This window comes from Eleutherodactylus coqui, chromosome 8 (assembly GCF_035609145.1).
Source record: "Eleutherodactylus coqui strain aEleCoq1 chromosome 8, aEleCoq1.hap1, whole genome shotgun sequence".
Classification (NCBI taxonomy): Eukaryota; Metazoa; Chordata; class Amphibia; order Anura; family Eleutherodactylidae; genus Eleutherodactylus; species Eleutherodactylus coqui.
Window position 1 is genome coordinate 11,099,725 of NC_089844.1, and position 15,286 is coordinate 11,115,010.

At 43.7% G+C, this 15,286-nt stretch overlaps 1 protein-coding gene across 1 annotated transcript in view; it reads right to left on the minus strand.

The window, feature by feature from the left end:
* Positions 1-15,286, minus strand: part of LRP1B (LDL receptor related protein 1B) — a 1,872,788-nt gene that overhangs the window by 960,635 nt on the left and 896,867 nt on the right. Inside the window, exon 11 of the mRNA XM_066577770.1 lies at positions 12,795-13,031. Within this exon, the coding sequence (XP_066433867.1) occupies positions 12,795-13,031 (237 nt within the window). The remainder of the gene's footprint in view (positions 1-12,794; positions 13,032-15,286) is intronic.

The following is a 15,286-nucleotide window of genomic DNA, read 5'->3' on the forward strand; positions in this document are numbered from 1 at the left end:
TGCTTGGTCAAACGTCATGTTCTGCTGTGCTTGGTCAAACTTCATATTCTGCTGTGCTTGGTCAAACGTCATGTTCTGCTGTGCTTGGTCAAACGTCATGTTCTGCTGTGCTTGGTCAAACTTCCTGTTCTGCTGTGCTTGGTCAAACGTCATGTTCTGCTGTGCTTGGTCAAACGTCATGTTCTGCTGTGCTTGGTCAAACTTCATATTCTGCTGTGCTTGGTCAAACGTCATATTCTGCTGTGCTTGGTCAAACGTCATGTTCTGCAGTGCTTGGTCAAACGTCATGTTCTGCTGTGCTTGGTCAAACGTCATGTTCTGCTGTGCTTGGTCAAACGTCATGTTCTGCAGTGCTTCGTCAAACTTCATGTTCTGCTGTGCTTGGTCAAACGTCATGTTCTGCTGTGCTTGGTCAAATGTCATGTTCTGCAGTGCTTGGTCAAACTTCATATTCTGCTGTGCTTGGTCAAACGTCATGTTCTGCTGTGCTTGGTGAAACGTCATGTTCTGCTGTGCTTGGTCAAACTTCATATTCTGCTGTGCTTGGTCAAACGTCATGTTCTGCTGTGCTTGGTCAAACGTCATGTTCTGCTGTGCTTGGTCAAACGTCATGTTCTGCTGTGCTTGGTCAAACGTCATGTTCTGCTGTGCTTGGTCAAACGTCATGTTCTGCTGTGCTTGGTCAAACGTCATGTTCTGCAGTGCTTGGTCAAACGTCATGTTCTGCAGTGCTTGGTCAAACGTCATGTTCTGCTGTGCTTGGTCAAACGTCATGTTCTGCTGTGCTTGGTCAAACGTCATGTTCTGCAGTGCTTGGTCAATCGTCATGTTCTGCTGTGCTTGGTCAAACGTCATGTTCTGCAGTGCTTGGTCAAACATCATGTTCTGCTGTGCTTGGTCAAACATCATGTTCTGCTGTGCTTGGTCAAACATCTTTGGGCTCTGTTCCTTTGGTGAATTTGGTAGATGAGACATTTTCTTCTTTTTTATCGTGTTACATAAATATGACACCAGAACCATGTCCATAATATCAATACAGCACCAGAACCAAGATCAAAACATAAGTTCACCACAAACCAACCTCCATACATAAATACAGCACCAGAACCAGGATCATAACATAAATATATCATGAAGCAACCCCAGCACATAAATACAACATCAGAACCAATCTCATAATATAAATAGAGCATACATGGATACAATACTAGAACCAAGCTCATAACATAAATACAGTAGCAGAACTAAGCAGTCATGTTGCAGGGATGTCCACGGGCTGACAGTGGCATCTCAGAACATCAGAGGGGAGGAGATAATGCCAGGATTAGGATAGTTCAAGCAGCTTCACAAGATGCTGCTGAATGGCAGAAGAAGACCAACTGGCCTGGTGAACATAAGAGGGAGATTGCCCCAAGCCAACATCCACCTGGTGCCCCCCTGTAAGCTGGTGGCCAGCCTGGTCACATAGAAGCAGGAGCAATATATCCCAATCAATGTTTTATTCTTAAAGGATATTAAAGGGGTAGCAGTTTTAGATAAGGGCTCCAACCCTAAAAACAGATACCTCAACAATCATCTGATTAGCATGGGGAAGCTTTTGGAAATCTGTTATTGCAGTTGGAAACTTGTTACTGGATTGCCTATGCAAAAAAAAAAAAAAAACCTTTACTCTTATAAAGACCACCCCATTAATCTCCATTTGCCCTATGGAATGTTTAAACTAGGGACTGGGGAGGGGGGGAAGCAGGGGGGGGGGGGGGGTAGACAGTGTAGATAGCAACCTGGGCCCAAGTAATGGAATGGGGGTCAAGCAGGGGGTCGGGTTAGTACAGTTAGCACTGACAAAATAGCCAAACAACAACCGTATAAATTGTATGGCAACGAATGCAAGAAGTCTGATGGGTAAAGTGGGTGAGCTTGAAGAGAGAATGTCTGATGCAACTACGATATAGTTGGAATAACAGAAACACGGTTGAATGATAAATATGACTGAGCGGTGAATTTACAGGGGTACAATCTCTTCTGAAGAGACCGTGGAAACCAAAAAGGGGGAGGGGCATGTCTGTACATTAAATCATACTTAATGCTGAGGCTACAAGAGGATATAGGGGCAGGAGATAAAAGAGTGGAATGTCTGTAGGTAGAAATACAGGGGAAAAAATAACAAAATCCTAATAGGGGTTTTCTATAGACCGCCAAAAGCAACAGAAGAAACTGAAACCTTACTACTAAGGCAGATAGAAGAGGTGTCAAACCGCAACAAAGTAATTATCATGGGGAACTTTAATTATCCGGATATAATATGGGAAAACGAAACCTGCAAATCTCATAGGGGTAATAAGATCTTGAGAACTAAAGATAACTACTTTACCCAACTAAGGGCCATTCTGGACTAAGTATTAACTAACAAACCGGACAGAATAACGGAGGTGCAGGTTGAGGGACACTTGGGAAATAGTGACCACAATATAATCAACTTCCAGCTGTCATTCAATAAGAAGCCTTATCAGGGAGCGACAAAGAAACTAAACTTTAGTAAAGCAAAATTTGATCAGCTGAGAACTACTATTGGTAACATTAATTGGGACAACATCCTCAAAAATAACGGTACAGAGGACAAATGGGAAAAGTTCAAAAGGATCCTAATCACCTCATGTGAGCAGTTCATTCCCTTTAAAAGTAAAAGAAATTCAAGTAAAAGGAAACCAATGTGGCTCGACAAGACGGTAAGAGGGGCGATAAACGAAAAAAAGAAAGCGTTTAAACTAGAGATGAGCGAACGTACTCGTCCGAGCTTGATGCTCGGGCGAATATTAGGGTGTTCGGTATGTTCGTTATTCGTAACGAACACCACACGATGTTCGGATGTTCGGGTTACTTTAACTTTCTTCCCTGAGAAATCATTTCTATATGCGCTCAATGGGGCCGGCGGCAGCAGCGCCAACCCCATTGAGAACATATAGAAGACAAATCCTTCTTCTCTGCCACAGCTGTAACAGCTGTGACAGAAGAACGATGTTTGCCCATTGAATTCAATGGAACCGGCAATACAGCCGACTCCACTGAATGCAATGGGCTGCCGGCGATCGCGGGATGAATTGTCGGAAAGGGGTTAAATATATAAGCCCTTTCCTGCAATTCATCCAGAAATGTGTAAAAATAAAAAATATATATATACTCACCTGGTGCCGACAGACGGAGTTCAGCGCGGCAGGCTGCAGTTCTCCTGAACTGCTCTGAACAGCTGTGAGTAGTATTCAGCAGCCGGGGATTTAAAATCCCCGCCTGCTGAATAAGATGCCTCTGAATGGTCACAGCCTGACCAATCAGAGGCCAGCCCTCACTCACACCCATTCATGAATTCATGAATGGGTGAGTGAGGGCTGCCTCTGATTGGCTCAGGGGCAGCTCTCCTGCCCCTCCTGCTCTCCTGCCCCTGAGCCAATCAGAGGCAGCCCTCACTCACCCATTCATGAATTCATGAATGGGTGTGAGTGAGGGCTGGCCTCTGATTGGTCAGGCTGTGACCATTCAGAGGCATCTTATTCAGCAGGCGGGGATTTTAAATCCCCGGCTGCTGAATACTACTCACAGCTGTTCAGAGCAGTTCTGGAGAACTGCAGCCTGCCGCGCTGAACTCCGTCTGTCGGCACCAGGTGAGTATATATATATTTTTTATTTTTACACATTTCTGGATGAATTGCAGGAAAGGGCTTATATATTTAACCCCTTTCCGACAATTCATCCCGCGATCGCCGGCAGCCCATTGCATTCAGTGGAGTCGGCTGTATTGACGGCTCCATTGAATTCAATGGGCTAACATCGTTCTTCTCTGCCACAGCTGTTACAGCTGTGGCAGAGGAGAACTTGCTGTGTCGTTCCCATCATTTTCTTGAATTGCCAAGATTTTCACACATGAAAACCTTAGCGAGCATCGGGGAAATACAAAAATGTTCCGGTCGCCCATTGACTTCAATGGGGTTCGTTATTCGAAACGAACACCCGAACATCGCGGGAAGTTCGTTTCGAATAACGCGAACCCGAACATTTTGGTGTTCGCTCATCTTTAGTTTAAACTACTAAAGTAAGAAGGCAGCGAAAAAGCGCTAAAATCGTACAGGGAAAAAACAAAATATGTAAAGATAAGAGCAAAATTGCCAAGGAGGAAGCAGACAGACGGATCGCCAAAGAGAGCAAAAACAACCCGAAACTATTCTTTCATTATATAAACAGTAAAAGGATTGGCACTGAGAGCGCTGGCCCTTTAACGAATAATGCAGGAGAAATCATAGAAGACAATGGGGGGAAGGCAAATCTATTAAATAGTTTTTTCTCAAGTGTATTCACGAATGAAAAAGAAATGTCACATGAGATGCAGGGGAATAAAACGAACCCGCCGCTAAATATTCCATGCCTAACACAGGAGGAAGTGCAGAGCTGGTTAAAGAGGATGAAAATAAACAAATCACCGGGTCCAGATGGAATACACCCAAGGGTTCTAAGGGAACTAAGTGATGTGATAGCTAGACTTCTATTTCTTATATTGATGGACACTGCTGAGACCAGGGTTGTACCACTGGATTGGCGCATTGCCAATGTGGTTCCAATATACAAAAAGGGGTCTAAAGGGAGCCTGGTAACTACAGGCTGGTAAGTCTCACTTCAATAATTGGAAAAATATTTGAGGGGTTTCTGAGAGACGCCATCCTAGAATACCTCAAGGAGAACCGTATAACCCCCATCAGCATGGGTTCATGAGGGATCGATCATGTCAGACCAATCTGATCAGCTTCTATGATGAAGTAAGCTCTAGGCTGGACCTGGAAGAGTCTATTGATCTCGTATATCTGGACCTCTCTAAAGCATTTGATACTGTGCCGCATAATAGATTGATATATACAATGATACAGCTCGGTCTGGGCGAAAACGTATGTATCTGGGTAAAGAACTGGCTCGGAGATAGAAAGCAGTGGGTGGTGATAAATGGTTCGTACTCTGATTGGGCCACTGTTGCTAGTGGGGGCCACAGGGTTCAGTATTAGGCCCCATTCTGTTCAATATATGTATCAATGATCTGATAGAGGGGCTGCACAGTAAAATATCAATATTTGCAGACGATACAAAATTATACAATATAATTAATACAACGGAGGACAATGCGCTGCTACAAACGGACCGAGATAAGCCGGGGGCTGGGGGAGAAAAATAGCAAATGAAGTCTAATGTGGATAAATGTAAGGTTCTGCACATGGGCAGGAGAAACGGATGTCACTAATATACACAAAATGGGGTACTGCTAGGGAAAAGACCTGGGGGTACTAGTGGACTGTGGACTAAACTGGAGTAACCAATGCCAGTCAGCTGCTGCAAAAGCTAATAAAGTCTTGAGGTGCATCAAAAGAGGTATAGGGGCGAGGGACGAGGACATTACCCTCCCACTATATAAGGCACTAGTCAGGCCTCACATGGAATACTGCGTACAGTTCTGGTCACCGGTGCTCAGGAAAGATGTTACAGTGCTGGAGGGGGTTCAAAGAAGGGCAACTAAACTAATACATGGAATGAAGGGACTGGAATACCCGGAGAGGCATCAAAACTGGAAAAAAGATGGCTAAGGGGTGATCAAATAACTCTGTATAAATACATGAGGGGACAATACAAGGATCTCTCCCATGATCTGTTTATACCCAGGACTGCAACGGTAACAAGAGGACATCCGCTACGTTTAGAGGAAAGCAGGTTTCATCACCAACATAGAAGGGGGTTCTTTACTGTAAGAGCAGTGAGACTGTGGAACTCTCTGCCTGAGGATGTGGTGATGGCAAAATCCATAGAGGAGTTTAAAAGGGGACTTGATGTCTTTCTAGAGAGGAAGGATATTACAGGATATAGACATTAGGTGATGAGTGGGTTGGTGATCTGGGCCGTGAAGTACGGTAGGAACTATCAAAGGTTAATCCAGGGATTACTCTGGCTGATATTATGGAGTCGGGAAGGATTTTTTTTTCCTCCAAATGAGTTAAACTGGCTCATTGTTTATTTTTTGCCTTCTGGACCAACAAGAGGGGGAAAACAGACTGAACTGGATGGACATTGTCCTCATTCGGCCTAACATACTATGCTACTATGGATGCATATGGCAAATAGAGATCTTATCTTGATGAAACAACCCCTTTAATTACAAACCAAAAATAAATGAACTATCATTCCTGATTTTTGGGTACTTTCATATTTGCCACCAGAAGTTTTGGATGATCGGGAAAGGGCTAAAGTTATGGTTTGGTGACAATCTGCATGTAGATAGTGGTGGCTCAGCAGCTGAACCATCGCCATCCATAGGGGAAGCTGGTTGTGACTGACTGTTGGTGTCCCGCTGCAATAGTAGGGATCAGCGAGCATACCGATCCCTGCCATTAACCCCTTAAATGCCATTATCAATGTTGATCATGGCATGTATGGAGTCAATAGAGGGAGGGTGCTCTCTCTGTGACACCATTGGTCCTTCACTATGAAACTATGGAGAGCCAGTAGGTTGCCATGGGAACTGGATGCCTAACAATGGCTTCCGATTCTGCCACGGCTTCCAGTATAAATAAATAGCGATAATACACTGCACTAAAAAGAAATTGACTATTTTATCCATTTTTTAAATAATAAAAAAAAAACATTTTGTATCATCAAACTCGTTACAACCAGAACAAAAATCAGAAAACATTTGTAACATTTTATACTCTACATGGCAAATGCTGTAAAAAAATAGAAAAAAGTGCTTTTTCTGCTTATTTCACAATAAAAATGATAAAAAAGTCATGCATGTTGATAGAATAATCATTATGCAGAAGAGATAATTGCTTTATAGTTCTGTCTTCTATCAGTCCCATAATCATTTATAATGAGTCAGTAAGGAATAACACATTTATTAGTCTAGTAGATTATATCATTGCTCTATGTATGCTAAGGCTCGTAGTCCGGGTCTGCAGGATGCCACCAATGTTGGGGAGAAGCTGAACCAAGACAGAGGAACCATCTTGGAATCTTACAGGGATGCAGAAGACGCCGGACCCTTCTTACAATGTAATCTGTAATGATGATACTTAAGAGATATTGTCTGTACCTGATGGCAATTATAATCATATAAATGTATATGTGTATCACAGAGATGATGACTACATAATATCTAATAATTAGGAGGACCCATAGGATATACCTTAGTACTCCTCCTCTGTGCTCTAAGAGTATCTCAAATACCAACAGTATATCTTAATACCAATTAAATCTACAGCTTGTCATACACACACACACACACATACATACATACATACACACATACACATACATACATACATACACACATACACATACATACATACATACATACACACACATACATACATGAACACACATACACATACATACATACACACTGTGAGGTACTGAGGGGCGTAGTGGTGGACGGTCGCTGCGTCGCCCCTAGGTTCCGTACTATACATAAGGGGATTGGAGGAGGGTCATATCTCGCTCTCAGAGACATAAGACACCAGGAGCGTAATGTCATCTCCAGCAAGCAGTTGCTGGAGATCTGTTCTTTAAAAATATCCGAGCCTATTTTTTTTGGAATGGATGGCAGGTTGGTAGTGGGGCTGTCCATTCCACCTCCTCCACCCCAGGGTGTGGACGAGCTCAATCAGCTGGGGTACTGAGGCTGAGCCAGTGCTAGTGTGCACATAAATAGAAGGTGCACGGACACAGAAGGAGCTAAGATGGCTGCTGGGCCCTAGCAGCCTGTGTGAACGGCTGGAGTTAGGAAGCCTGCTGTGCGCTGCACCTGCTAGGTGCGACCGGATCAGGTTGGGACGGCCTGACAGCGGGATGGAGTTAGGAAGCCTGCTGTGCGCTGCACCTGCTAGGTGCGACCGGATCAGGTTGGGACGGCCTGACAGCGGGATTATTGGACTATTATTTGTTTGCCTGAAGTTAAGGTTGGACTGTTTATGTTGCCGTTATAAAGAAATAAACGCAGGTCACGCCTGCTTTTGGACTGCATCCGCTGGTGTTCCGTCTCTAAATATCGTGAAACCCGCACGCTACCGAGCTATTCTCCCACAACACATACATACATATATACATACATACATACACATATACATACATACATGCACACACATACATACATACACACACATACATACATGCACATACATACATACATGCACATTCATACATACATACATGCACACACATACATACATACACACATACATACACACACATACATACATGCACACATACATACATGAACACACACACAAACACATGCACACATACACATTTGGAATTCAACAAGTAAAAAGCATCCTCAACACTCATGGAATCCAGAACAGAGAATATGATGATTCAAACAAAGGAATCCTTAGTTTGAATCATCACCGTATTCTCTGTTCCGGATCCCGTCAGCGCTGAGTCTGCATTTTACTTGTTGGATTCCGATTGTGTGAAGACTCCCCTGTTAGAGAAGTCTTACTTGATGTCAGCCGGCTCTCTGGTTTTATGCTGGATGGTGGATCTGGATTTTGATTATATGTCGTCCTGGATGCTAGGTACCAGTGGTTTCCCTTAGATAAGGTGGATCCCACCTGGCACCAGATCAGTCCCCCGTTTCATTCTTCATTTTCATTTTCAAGTATATAACAACGGAGCACTGTTTCAAATTTCCAACTTACTTACATACACATGTACACATACATACATACACACATACATGCATACATACATACACACACATGTACACACACATACACACATACATACATACATGAACACACATACATACACACATGTACACCTACATACACACACATGCATACACACACACATACATACATACACACATGTACACATACATGTACACATACATATATACATACACACATACATACACATGTACACATGCATACACACATACACACATACATGAACACACATACATATATACATACATACATATACATGTACACATACATACACACATGTACACACATATACACACATACATACATACATGCACATGTACACATACAGTGGATATAAAAAGTTTACATACCGGTTAAAATGTCAGGTTTTTGTCATGTTATAAAAACTTAAAAAAGATGAATCATGTATTCCCCCCCTCCCTGTGAGCCGGTATCTGAATAATTCCAGTGAAGAACAAACTGGAATCATTCAGGGTGGGAAAATAGATATAACAAAACTTAAATAATGTGTTTGCATAAGTCTTCACACCCTCTTATATGGGGGATGCGGTTGTGTCTAGAATTAGCCGATCACATGACAGATAGTAGTCAGCGCTCCGCTGCCAGTACTTATAGGGATTCTGGCTCCCCCATATAAAGTTCGGCTCTTCTAGGAGGATTTTCCTGACGTTTTCTTAGACGGAAGCCACGCCCCCTTTGGGGGAAAGACCCAATGAGCTTGCTGCATATTGTTCTTCATTTTGGCACAAATTGTACAAATCGTACATTTTTAATTCTGCTTCAGTTTTAGATACAAATCTGTCATAAAGAGATTCAAACATAAGGGCCAGTGTATCTGCTGGTTTAGTTCTACTATCTCGCCCCTCGCCCGGAGGGGTCTACCTATGGTGCATCATGGAGTTACTACCGCCAGGTCAGTGTTTATATACGCTGTCCTATGCTTCTATATATATATATATAGGCCCATAGCTCTGATTATTGATCCATTAGATTCGTGTATCTGCTGGTTTAGTTCTACTATCCCACCCCTCGCCCGGAGGGGTCCACCTACGGTGCGTCGTGGAGTTACTACCGCCATATCAGTGTTTATATCGACTGTCCTACGCTTCTATATATATATATATATATATATATATATATATATATATATATATAGGCCCATAGCTCTGATTATTGATCCGTTAGATTCATGTATCTGCTGGTTTAGTTCTACTATCCCGCCCCTCGCATGGCGGGGTTCACCTACAGTGCGTCGTGAAGTTACTACCGCCAGGTCAGTGTTTATATCCGCTGTCCACGCTTCTATATATATATATATATATATATATATATATATATATATATATATATATATATAGGCCCATAACTCTGATTATTGATCCGTTAGATTCATGTATCTGCTGGTTTACTTCTAGTATCTTGCCCCTCGCCCGGTGGGGTCCACCTACGGTGCCTCGTGGAGTTACTACCGCCATATCAGTGTTTATATCCACTGTCCTACACTTCTATATATATAGGCCCATAACTCTGATTATTGATCCGTTAGATTCGTGTGTCTGACCCCCTCCGGGCTCCATCGTAGGGCTGCTCCAGCGGCTGTGACCCAACCCCTGACATAGCGCAGTACTCAGCGCCGTGTGAACGCTCCCTTACGGATCCCTACGGTTTGGGGATTGTTGGAGATCTCATCTCGTTGCCCCGACCAAAGCGGTCTCTGATGACCTTGGATGCCAAACTCCTGGCGCCTTCTTATTATTCCACCATTCAGGACATTAATATTTCACATTTCAAAGCAAAACTCTTACAAAGAGAAACAAGTTCTGCGCTTTTCTATTCGTGCCAGCTCATTCGCACGCGGCGGCTCAGACGCATCAGACCCTGATTTGTACTTTTGTTTTGAGGTGGGGGGGGGGGGGTTACTTCAATTGAGGAACTTTTAATTCCCTAAAAGCAGAGTGATTGTTTCATCATAAACACTTCTGACAAGTATTGTAATATTCACAAAGACGATCAGCCATACCTGTAATTAGTGGCTAAGCACAACATAATAAGCGCACATTATAGGATGGCGGCCGCCAGCGTTTATACCGCGGCACAATGTGCAAAACACAAACAGAGCAATAAGTCTATTATTCAGCCATCGCTCCCAATGTTTTTCTTACATTTCTGATTGCTAACGTCATTTCATAAAGCTTGCTGTAAACTTTTATCTCATTTAACCCTTCTGCTGCTGGAGTCTATGGTTCGGTGCTTATAATACAGCAGTGAGATACACCGAATAGATAAGATGAAGAACAATGGGGGATGTTGGCGCTGCCAGGCTGAAGGAGTCCGTGGAACCATCCCTTACTGGCACTGAAGAATGTCTCCGTACCGCTGAGTCTGGGTAACGTCAGTGTCGCAGCACCAACATCCTCCGTTCTCCTGCATCCTATCAGTCCTCCATGCAGGCCACCGCTGGCTCATCCGGGAAGGCTGCCGCTGCTGTCACCAGCTTTAACCCTTATCATGCCAAGGTATTCATTTTCTTTACATAGTGGAGTCAGCTGACGGCCCCTGTGCACTATGGAGGGCTGCTTTCCCTCTAATTACAATTACACATAATAGTCCCTTCATTAGAGCCCAGCCTTTTTTTTTACAGTCCCTTAATTAAATCCCCAACCCTCTCATAATTGGCGCCCCCTGTATGGTAATTCTCCCCGTGACCCCGGAGCATAAAATCACAAGTTTTCCGCGGAACAGTTTCAGTGTGAATCCACATTAGATGAGAAGATCCAGCGATCGGAGCGACTTCCAACGAGGTCGGTCATCAGTGCTAGACTAGCCGGGGTCTCACTGTCAACCGCAGGGGGGTTTCTCTGTAACAGGGTGGAGAGTATACAGAGAATGGCATGATCGAGGAAAACATCCAGCAAAAGGGGATCTTGTGGACAAAAACAACTCATCACTGAAAGGGGTCGGAGGAGGATGTCAGGAATCGTTCTGACCAACAGGCTGCACAGTCAGCTGAATACAACGCTGGAGCTCCAACTAACGTGTCCGACCACACAACTCTGATAGTCTGGTCAGATGGATCCAGATTTCTGTTGCTCTGTGCTGATGGGAGGTAAGAATTTTGCACGAGCAACACAAGTTGATGACCCCTTCCTGTCAGTTGTTGAGAACATTGGGGCCCCTCCATCTAATCTGCAAGGACTACAAGAAGCTTCCTGTCCGCAGGGGCCGATATTGATGCAGAATGATTTCATCTCCTAGTGGGATCTCCATTACAACAAACTGATGCGGTTCTGAAGGCCAAAGGAGTCCAATGTGCTATTAGATGGGGGTCTCTAATATATAGTGGCCATTCAGTGTATACCGATGCAGCAGCGCCAACACATCTTGGTTAGCACGCCACTGAGTTTAGGAGACGCAGTTCAGCATGAGTCAGCACGGCTATGTTATTGGCATAGCACGGCCATCATTTAAAGTGAACGGTGGCGGCTGTGCTATGCAGGTAACTTACAAGTCCTAGGCGGTCTGCGCTGCCGTCGTGGCCATCACAAAGTACCACAATACTGATCACTGCATGTCATGTCCGCTCTAATGCAGTGAGCGTTCCATGTAACGCTGCATGCACTACAGATGGATCCACTCTTATCCTTACATGCATTTTGTTAAGGATGCCAATTTCTCATTATACAAATGCAATACAATATTGCAAAAACCTCAACAGGCTGCAATTTACATCCCGACCACTGGGTGGCCACACATAGACAAGTATAGGATAGACATCTCCCAACAGAGTATCACTAAATGAGGGGTTTTTCAAATGGTCATCTCATGCCAGATTTTTCAGGATATGCCAACCCAAGATCAGAGGTATGAAAGACACATCTGTATAAGCCATCCATGGCCTGTATGGTAAGACCATGATAAACCAAACGAACTCAGTAATGGCTGAAGAGAATACGGTCATTGTAAGGCAGAAACCAATCTGAGGACTTAGATATCACAGCCACAATCCAGAGGTGTGGCACCCAAATCTTGGTTCCATTTACTTACCATCTTTAAGGATAGTTTCTCTCCCTGTTCCATCAATCTTTTGTCGACCAATGAGAAAGCTGGTGGTGTCGGCAAAGTAGATATAGCTGGACTCCGCATGATAATCCAAAGCGCGCGGGTTCACTAGGTTTTCTATAGGAAGCATGTATTCATCAGACACTCTGGTGTTGAGATCCATCCCCCTAATTATTCCTGGTCGCCCTTTTCCATAAAATAGGAACAATTCATTTTTGGGTTCTGTAAGAAAAACACAGCAAATTAATTTGTTTTATGCCCCCCCAAAATAGTGCACTGAACACTAAATCCCCCCTCTGTTAGAAGGATCCCAGAAAACTAGCTGCTTACAGCTCATCCCACTGTTGGGACCCTCAGAAATTAGCTATAATCTCTGGGACCCTCAGCAGCCAGTGTTTAGGATCCTTGCAGTGCCCCCGGTGGGGAAATGTAGCATTACACAGAGTAATGCCTCTTTAGTGCCACCTATTATAAGGTAGCTGACCTATGAGTAAATACATAGCTTTGTAACAGGCCGTGCAACCTGACAAGAATGGAAGTGAAATCAGAATATCCGTGTACAGACCTCCTTTGTATGTTTGCAAGGCCTGTTAAAAGGTCAGATATTGACCGGTAGTGTAGCTACCCTCCTATAGGTGGCGCTGTGAAGGCATTATTGCATTACTCAATTGTACAGTTATCACTGAAATCAATGGATATTCCATATCATGCGCTGATATTCTGGTTCCTGCAGATCAAGAGACGCTCTTTGTAGTCACTCTCTGTCTAGATAATAGTATGGGGCATCCTGCCTGTATTAATGAGGTTGTCCAGTTGTAAACTATCGATAGCCTATTCACAATTTAATCTATGAATTGTAGATCACTGGTGATCTGCCACGCTTGACCCCTGCTGATGAGCTATACAACAGGCTGGTACACTCATGCACTAAGCTGATTTCTGCAGGAAGCAAGCAGTTCCGTTCCCACTGTAGTGGCCAGTCTCGGTATTACATGCAAAGTTCCCGTTGAAGTTTATAGGAGAGTGCTGCAATACCAAGCCTGACCACTGGGGAGAGAATAGAGCTGTCTTCCTTCTGTAGAGATTAGCTCAGTGCATGATGGTACCGGCCTGGCGAGCAGCTGATCAGCAGGGCTTCCAGGCAGCAGATCTCCCTTGATCTACTAATGCTGGCCTTAAAGGGAAGCCATCCATAGTTCACAGCTGGACAACTCCTTTACCTCAGAGCTCCCCATTACAGTATTACACAATCCCTTTATTGGTAGAGAAACAAATAATTACATGAACTAATTCTTAGATAGTAATTAATAATTTTTTACTCAAATTGTCCCCTCGCCAAAAACCTGCCGGATCCGATGTGATAACTTTGCATCAAGTGTAAAATTGAAAATATTGTGTTGCAGGCGTTTAATTTAACAACTCATTAGATTTCAGCTTTGATGTCATTTCTGATTAAATACGGCATTCATTAGACATCTGGATGTAAACGGGAGAGCGGCGTGCGAGAAGACGAGCCCCGGCGAGGGGATGTCTACATCCACATTAGATCATCTAGGGCTTCCTGCACTCAGCACTTCGCCACTTCATGTTCCATCCGTCATGGATCCCTACAACTCTCGGTCATCCCCCCCGAAAACCAGCTTGCAGCAGAACGAAGCCGGAAACGACTGTTTAACTTTAAACAACTTCTGCTGATTTACTAACTTGTGTTCGCCTCCTCACTTCTGTAATATACCTGCATTAAACATGTTGTTGCTTTACCGCTGTTAATCATGTTTGATGGGGCTTCACAAGGCATCTCCATTCCAGCTTATCTGCAATCCACACTGCTCATTAAGTTTAGAGCTTCGTTAGTAAAAAGTACATGGGGACGTTTCCATAGTAACAGGGGGTGGTTATCTTCACAGGCAGCATTCATGCATTCAGAGGTTGCAGGCTGACAGATCTGCAGACACTGTGATAAGGATCTCTTTCTCTGCTGATGTTACAACATATGGATGTATTTGTACATAAACTATATTGGCTTTACTCCACCAACTGACTAGAACGTCTGTAAACGCCTAATCCTCCTAAGAAAGCAGATGGAGGAATGCCTCCCTGCTGATTGGTCAGACAGTGCAATGCAGCATGGGAAGTACGGGTAAGAAAGTCAGGACAGTGAAGTACTTATAGAATTCTAGGCTTGCTACATGACCCCCACCCCAGCCCCGCCCTCTGATAGTGAATTGCAAACGGCATGGCAACAGAAAAATGGGGAAGAGCACCTAAAAATCAGAACTTACAGACATGAAACAGGGTACAAACAGTAGCAAATAAGAGATAAGGAGAACCTGGGGTATATTAAAAAACTTGTTGAAAACTCAGGTACACTTAAAAGGTACTACTGTTAACCCCTACATGGTCTCAAATGTATATCAAACTAGGAATGGAAATCTCTGTATGTAAACAAATCGTATGTTCCTCATAGAGAGGATAAG